The sequence below is a fragment of the Buceros rhinoceros genome, unplaced genomic scaffold, assembly GCF_000710305.1.
Source record: "Buceros rhinoceros silvestris isolate BGI_N320 unplaced genomic scaffold, ASM71030v1 scaffold7053, whole genome shotgun sequence".
Taxonomy (NCBI): domain Eukaryota; kingdom Metazoa; phylum Chordata; class Aves; order Bucerotiformes; family Bucerotidae; genus Buceros; species Buceros rhinoceros.
In genome coordinates, this window is record NW_010402934.1 from 5,886 (window position 1) to 9,704 (window position 3,819).

A 3,819-nucleotide genomic window follows, 5' to 3' on the forward strand; every position below is an offset into this window, starting at 1 on the left:
ATTTGATTCCTACAAAATCCTCTGAGATCAAACTCCAGCTACTAAAATTTTTTTGCTCCGTAGATTGAGGCACAATGGTACATGAAAGAAAGCAGAGACCAAACCACTGGACTAGGTATTTGAGCAACAGCTTTTCCAAGCCCCCACAGCAGCATCTCCAAAACAGAATCGGTTCTCTTTGATCCTTTGAAACCTACTTTAAAACTTTTAAATGCCTGCACAAAACACAGCCCTGCTGCCCTGATGGTCTAGCTAACATACAAAATGAGCAAGTATGAGTGAAACAAGGCAAGACTGTACCATTTGACTTTGCAGCCATTCGACCAGAGTGTCTGCCGTCGAGTCTGGAACCTGGCAGCGCAGACCCTCTCTCTCATCTGCTTCCATCATCTCCAGCAGGCCCCTCAAGTCCTCCACCAGATGCAATGCCCGGAGGCCCCCCATGAAGGGGGAGGTAGGAGACTGGCAGTCAAAGATGCCATTGGAGTACTCCAGCGCCTTTGAACCTGGAGAGAGGAAAAACACATGGTGTCATGCACGAGGCAAGCAGGTCAGACACACAGAAAGGCTGAGAAATGCTAGGTGACATTGGTTTAGACAAATGCTCAGCAGGAGCAAAAGTCAGTGCTGGTGTTCAATTCTGCTTGCACCATGCAGGAATTTGGGGAAGAGTAAGCCCTTGCTGGTATCCTACATGGACAGCAGCTCCAGCAGGAAGGAATTAGGCTGACTGGACAGAGGGCATGTATGCCATAACCATGCCCACAGGTTCAAGGCATGGGCTGGACTCCTGCTCCCCAGGAAGTACAGGAGGTGGAACAGGCTCTGCTAATGCTTTGAATCACCCTGTAGGGATTTCCATGACCCAAGTCAGACAGTGATGGTGTCCAGAGGAGACTGTGCTCTGCGTTTTTGATGTAGGAATGTATTATGCTGCTTCACCAAGGCACTGTAATTTTTAAAAAAAGAATAAAGAAAAATATGATAAAAGAGCAAATCACTTCTACACACAAATAAATTTTAAACCAAACAGTTTGACATGGTGGCACTGACATTTGCATGTTAATAAAGAGAAAAACTTTTTATTTGCATAAACTCACAGTACTTACATTTGACCTATTTTAAAAGTTGCTATATATTAAGGAAGGAAACCATGAATTCAGGATTCAGGTCGATTTAAGTCAACGTAACTAATTCCAACTATAATTTCAGCACACTGATTTGTGACCTTAATATTGTAATTACTTGGCACAATGAGACGTGTTCATGACATACCATCAATTTGTACCGACAACTTTGGTAATTACAGTGATAAGCCAGACACACACTTCCATGATCTTTCATTCATTTCATCTGGCAAGCCACAAAAATGCAAGTATACTGCTAATTTCCTTCAAAAAAAAAAATAAAGAGAAAAAAATTCCCACAACACTACAGGAGGTGATACCCTTTTGCAATATTACTTTATAGGTCTGTTCAGACACGTGGGTAAATGAAGTCTCTGGTGACTTAAACATCCCAACACGACATTTTATTTTTATATTAAACCTCATCCTGCCATAACCAATTTAGGGTCTTGGAAACACAGATACATGATCAGATCCACATACCAGTATCATATACATACCAGTTATATACATATACAGATATATACACATCAGATACATACCAGTATCTACTTACGGAAATAACTAAAGTCATAGCTTATATGTATCTTTTAGAGATCACTATGATTCAAATGAATTCTCTTTACATGTGTCCCTGCCATGTGTCCTTAATACCTTTAGGAAAACTGCAGAGAAAAGTCAATGTTCAAACAAAGCATGAACTGTAAAATGATTTTTTTTCACTACAAGAAACTATTTTAAGTGGAACTATTAAAAACTTCATGACTGTGTTGCTATCCTTGCAGATTTTTTTTTCAGTTTCTGTAGCTGTTTGCATAGCTCTGTTGAATTAGGATTAAACTAGTAACTTGTTGCTGCTTTGCTCCTTTGTGTTGCGTACCATATTTCCTACCTTGCGTTGTGTATTTTCTAACTCACTAGATTCAACTTAAAAGTAGAGGTTGTATACTTTGTGATGCCTCTCTCTGGTCCACTGTGACGGGTTAGGACCAGGCTGGCCACTAGACAACTGACAGATGCTCTCTATTAACCCCTCTCCTTTTTCAAAGGGGAAGAGAAAGGGAATAAGGCAGAGAGACTTATGGGTTGGAAAATTAAAACTGCTTTAATGAAAATAATAACAAGAAAATTAAATATATACAAACCCAATATTGAACACAACCTCGTCATGGCAATTATGTCACCCACGGGGCAGGCACTGGAGATGTCCCAGAATGGACTCAGCAGCAAACAGGAACTGGATTCAGGAGCTAGATTTCAGAACTGGATTCAGGTTTCGGATCAAAGACAGAATGGACATTGGCCATTGAAGAAGAGGGCTTGACCCTTGTGATCCCTTAGCTTTATACTGAATATGATGTATATAGAATGGAATAACTTGGCAGTTCAGGGTCACCTGTCCTGTACGCTCCTCCACGCAGGTGAGATCTCTTACTGCACCCTCAACATGGTACACAGGATTTAGCAGTGACCTTGGTGTTTACAGGAACAAGTATAAGCAAGAACCTTTCTGCATACCAATCCTTATTAGTAACTATAAACATGAATCATTACCAGCTCTAGAAGCAGACGCTGTCCGCAAAAACATGCCGTTAACTTCAGACAGTGCAGTTACTTAGAAGAGACTGAGCTGAAAAGTAAAATCACTGAACAGAATTAGTTCTGTTCTAGTTCAAACCAGGCCAGTCCACTTACAGTTTACAGGTACTTATAAAAAACTCAAATGCTCAAAGCACATCCAAAACAAATGTTTTGGCCCAAGGCATTCTAAATTTGGAAAAAATGACAATTCAGTTAATGTTTTAACTGTTCAAGGTACCCAGTATTAGGCAAACTTACTCTTCCTGCCTTGCAGCAGCTCTTTAAACACACTTATCCTGGTTTGAAACGTGCCTTGCTCTTTGCTTTCACAGTGCTGTGTGCATCAGCTGAACGGCATCATTCAGCCACTCTGAGTGGCATTTTGACAGAAGCTAGGAGAAAAACTACAATCCATTTAGCTGTGTGTCAGTGTGTGAGTCTGTGCAATCCCTTCACTCCATTTATTCGTAATCTCTAAACTATAATGGAAGACACCAAACACAATTACCAACACTTTCCCTTCTGAGCCTCAAACTCTGCCCTCCAAGTATGAGAAAGGAGAATCAAAACACCTAAATGAACAAGCTGCCCCAAGTGTTTACCTGCTATAATGCCATCCATCTGCTCCAGAGCTGCAGCGAGCATGTCACTTGCATCACTCATCATCTTCTCCTCAGGAATGATCACCAGCTACACCATAAGGAGCAATAAAACACTGACAGCGTGAATTGGATCCAGAGCCCCAAGTCTGCAATTTAATCTGCAAAAGAGAATTCAATTTCACTGTATGTTCTCCAAATTCAGACACCACTGCCACCGGACCAGCAGAAAGACTGGGGCCGTTTGCTGACCACAAGACTTGGACGTGTACACCACCAAGCATGAACTGGCATCAAAGTATCAAACCACCAACCTGATGATCCAGTTCCTATTCTTGGTTATCCCACGGCCTTCTCTACCTGTGGGTCCATGCCACTGAAAGGACATCCCATAAAGCACCTCAGAAATCCCACATGGCACTTCAGGGAAGCCTCACATAGAAGACACACACCTTCCATCACTAAAAGGAAGCTGCAACTCTGCAAAATAAACCATGTACGTAGCTGCTGTA

At 41.7% G+C, this 3,819-nt stretch overlaps 1 protein-coding gene across 1 annotated transcript; it reads right to left on the reverse strand.

Moving 5' to 3' along the window:
- Positions 1–300: 300 nt before the first annotated feature.
- On the reverse strand, positions 301–3,374 carry LOC104490506 (liprin-beta-1-like; the record flags this gene model as incomplete). The annotated part of the gene is made up of 2 exons (XM_010132798.1): positions 3,311–3,374; positions 301–506 (listed from the first exon to the last, which is right to left on the reverse strand). Coding segments are annotated over exons 1-2 (270 nt in total), but the record flags the coding sequence as incomplete, so codon positions are not given.
- Positions 3,375–3,819: the final 445 nt, after the last annotated feature.